The following is a 4317-nucleotide window of genomic DNA, read 5'->3' as shown; positions in this document are numbered from 1 at the left end:
GGTTTAGAGCACTAAGTAGGAATTACACTCTTCAAGAATTTAATGGCAAGAGAGGATTGAGCTAGTAATGAATAAATAAAACGGCTCACTGCATTAAAATAAATCACAACAGACAGCTTAATAAGAACAGTATGCTTTTTTTCTTTTTTAAAAAAATTGACTGTTTATTCATTGATAACATCAATGACATAATTTCTTTGTAAAATTAAGGATTTTTTAAATCAATTTTTTAATAGAAAGACAGGAGAATATGTTGTCTCCATCAGGTATTCAAATGAAACATATGTTATAAATTATTCAATTTGATTTGCTTCTCCATTTAGGATATACCTGAGATGCCTGAACGTAAGATGACTGATAAAATTAATGAGGTTAGTGTTTGAGAATTATTATCAACAATTGTATAAAAACTTAATTTGTTCTCAACTTGATTTGCTTTTGTTTTGCTTTTTTTTCATGGTAATTTGATATTTATTGTACCAAAATGTTTAAATGTTTTTGTATTACAATTAAATTTTCAATATATTAAACAGTAAATGATAAATCATTTTTAAAATTATTTGCAGCCTATACTGTTGTGTCGATTCCCTGCCCCTATCAAGTCTTTTTACATGCAGAAGTGTCCTGAGGACAAAAGGGTGACTGAATCGGTAAGTAACACTTACAATAGATACCCAGATACGCACATACACAGGGAAAGATGCCTACATACAATTGGACTGATACAAGCATACAACTTATGTCATATTTGTCTGATTTTTTAAAAATAAATTATATCTTCTAATTTTATATTGTATAATTTTAAGAGATCAACTTTAAATAAGTGTACAGTGTACAGTTAGAGAACCACTTAAATAGTGTTCCACACTTATGGTAATCCACAGGGTACTGTAATATGTCTGCCTGAGTCTGTTGTTGTTGTTGTTCCTTTGTTTTGTTTGATTTAGTGTTTACCTGGGAATTGAGTAAATTAATTGAATAAATGCAGGCATGTACACAGAGACAGATACTCTCATAAATGCACACACATAAAGCAACTACTAGGTAGAATACAAAGGAACATACATTCACTTTGTATTGCAGGTTGATCTTCTAATGCCAAATGTAGGGGAAATTGTAGGGGGTTCCATGAGGATGTGGGATGGTGAAGAACTACTAGAAGGTTACAAGAGAGAGGGCATTGACCCTACTCCATACTACTGGTACACAGACCAAGTAAGTACAACACTGCGCTCTTTAGGTGTATGTCATAGATAGCAAATATCTTAGAATAACAAGATAGCATTCTCTGCAATTTCTGCTTGCAAATTCTGTAAGAATGCAGTGTATGGTGCCCTCGTGCAAAAAACAATCACTTTTCAATTTTGACATCAAAGGCCGTTAACTAAAGATAGCGCATCTCGCGATTTCTGCATGCGATTGTGAGCTGTCAAGACAAAGTGAGCCTTGAGGTACAAAAAATGAGTTATTGAAATCTTTAGATAGATGACTATGTAAGCTTCATTTTGGTCTTTAAATCATGTTCTTAGGTTGAGTGAAACCAGAGTGAGTTCATTTTAAAGTTCAGATGTCTAAAAACATATTTAGGAGAAAGTAGACTCTAAAGATAAACAACTGATAAATTGTTGGTTTTCCTATCAATTCTGAAATATAGCTTTACATAATGTGCCTCAAAAACATGATTACCTTAGTAAAGTCAACTCGGAACTTTTGCTACTGTGAAACATACATATTAAACTTATCAGAAAAATTGAAACCCAATTTTTGTCAAAATATCACTTCAGATAAATTTTCTTGAATATTTCAAATTGACCTGGCGTACCACAAGACACTTTTGGTCACGACAGCTAACAAATTCTGTAACAACCATGGTATCAACTAGGATTCCCTTTTTTCAAAAACAATTACTTTTTATACTTTCTTTTACTGAACATTGACGCTTCTATTTTGTTACGCGTAAAATCACAGAGAAAAAAAAAAATACCTTTGTAAATATTAATTGATAATTTTGTCTTCCATTTTTTTCTTCTGTAGAGGAAGTATGGTACTTGCCCTCACGGAGGCTATGGACTTGGTCTTGAGCGCTTCCTAACATGGCTTCTAAACCGCTACCACATCAGAGATGCCTGCTTCTACCCAAGGTTCACCGAGAGATGCAAGCCATAAGTACACCTCAATTCTATACACTGTGCTAATTTGTATCTGTCAAGTGCATGGATTCATTCATTCCATTAATATTTGGTGGTGGTCCAATTAGCTAATGTTCTAAAGCCTGATTTTTTTTATAGTAGATGACAGGCTGTGTTAGTTGCTATTTAATTTAGTTACAAACATGTACATGAAATGTACCCTATTTATTCGAATAAAACCTAGAACATTTATTGTCTGGGGGTTTTGAGGGGTCGTCTATTTCCTTAGTTTCAAATGATATATATTATATTTCAACAGATGCCCAGTTATTTTACTATAATCCTAATGATTTAATTTTACTAGAGTAAAACATTGCAGATAAAATGGTGTTGAGATATTGCTTACATTAGTTTAACTCAAAATCATTTGAGAAACTATTTGTAGAGTTAACAAATACTCCTTCTGGTCATTTATTTTAGAGGGTGTTTATTCCAAATTACATTCTGGATGGGGACGTTTATTCGAATAAATACAGTATGTAACATTGTTTTTCTCAAAGAATTGCCAAAAATAAAATATGTAGTGTATATGGAGCCAAACTATAAAAACAGTTGCTAAATCATAAAATATGTACTTGCTTAGTTTATACTACAGTAGTTTTTAATTGACCAATTTAATGACAGCCATTTCTGTATGTTTTTATATCCTCGAGATGGAAGTATTGCCTGTGGCATGGAAAGCGACAGATGTTCTTAAGGCTGGTTTCCATGGAAATTGCTACACGCTATCACTGATTAGTCAGTTGAATCAGGGAGCGTTCCCGATTGCATCAGGGATAGCTACGCAATACAAGGATTGCAGTGAAAACGCTGTAGCGATGTGTATGGAAACAAAGCTTACGTAACCAATTAAATATGCTGTACCCAATATAGACGCTAAAATGAATATATATAGAAACAAATAGATTTATTACGAATTATGCAATTGTTTGATATTATGCCATTGTATCCAAACATTTTTAGGATATATTTATCATTTTCTTTGAATACTGAGGAAGGTAAATTCTCAAAATTGGGTAATAATTGCAACTATCATGTGAAAATCATGGTCGTTTGGATCTATGATTTTGCCATTATATAAATTACGAGTCATGTGGCCCCACTATTAATGATATTGTTTCATTCAGATACCTCTTTAACATATCACCCACATTTTAAAAGGTAAGGTTAAATGAACTTAGGTCAAGGAATGAATGTTTGTGTATGTGAAATAAATTCTCAATTGAATATCTATCTTTACTGTGTATTTGATTCTAATCGAAAGCGGATTTATTTTTACTTGAACAGTATTTGTTTGACACTTCCACAGGTTGCATGTTCGAATCCCACCAGTTTTTTTCATACAACTGAAAATAAGGAACATTTCGTTGAAGGCTATGCTTGACACGATTATAACATCATGATCCAATTTGAGCACTGTTATTATTATTTATCTATGTTTATATTGTGTTTACAGTGCTAGGCAGCAAACCAAATTTTAATAATATTTTGAGCTGCGACCTGCCTTTCTGCCTTAAATTTAGCTTCAATATGTGTGAGCATTTCAATCAGTTGCATGAGGGAAAGTGCCTGGGATTAGATCTGGGCACATAACTTGAGGTCTTGATACTCGCCTTGATATTGCAGCGAGAGGTGATCTCATGTTCAAATCCGGCCACAAGATTGTCATTAACTGACCAATTATATGCAAGAGCAATTAAAACGTGACAGTAGAAAAAATCCGATCAGAATGAAAAAATAAACTAAGCATCCACTGGAAGAAATCCCAATATCTGCAGACGGATCCGTTTTGGCCTTCCAGGCCTCATCAGTGCAGCAGGGTTACACAGACTGAAACGAAACGTTCGACCAGCTTAGGCATAGTCAAACAACCACTAATGATTACAGAGCCAAACCAAGGCAATATATATACACAGCACAGGTGTGAATGCAAATAGTGGAACACAAGCTATGCGGCTTGGTTGCAGCAAATACAGAGAATATAATTTGTCATTCTTAACGCGTTCTACAAAATTCTTACAGACAGCACTAGTCCGTGAATTTGTGAACAAGATCGGAGATCTAAAGATGCAATCTTTACTGTACATCAATGGCGGTCCGCTGGATCTCAATAGAGATTCTTATATAA

At 33.7% G+C, this 4317-nt stretch overlaps 1 protein-coding gene across 1 annotated transcript in view; it reads left to right on the top strand.

Annotated features, from left to right (window-relative positions):
* The window catches only part of LOC117101214 (asparagine--tRNA ligase, cytoplasmic-like), a 15452-nt gene extending 12030 nt beyond the window's left edge, over positions 1-3422 (top strand). Inside the window, exons 19-20 of the mRNA XM_033241129.1 lie at positions 1084-1215; positions 2035-3422. Coding sequence (XP_033097020.1) covers positions 1084-1215; positions 2035-2166 — 264 coding nt within the window. The 3' untranslated portion in view covers positions 2167-3422. The remainder of the gene's footprint in view (positions 1-1083; positions 1216-2034) is intronic.
* The last annotated feature ends 895 nt before the right edge of the window (positions 3423-4317 follow it).

The sequence above is a fragment of the Anneissia japonica genome, unplaced genomic scaffold (assembly GCF_011630105.1).
Source record: "Anneissia japonica isolate Jap-2015-1 unplaced genomic scaffold, ASM1163010v1 scaffold1946_len758022_cov188, whole genome shotgun sequence".
Taxonomy (NCBI): Eukaryota; Metazoa; Echinodermata; class Crinoidea; order Comatulida; family Comatulidae; genus Anneissia; species Anneissia japonica.
The sequence above is the reverse complement of the archived record's forward strand: the minus strand, read 5'-3'. Positions and strand labels throughout refer to the sequence as shown.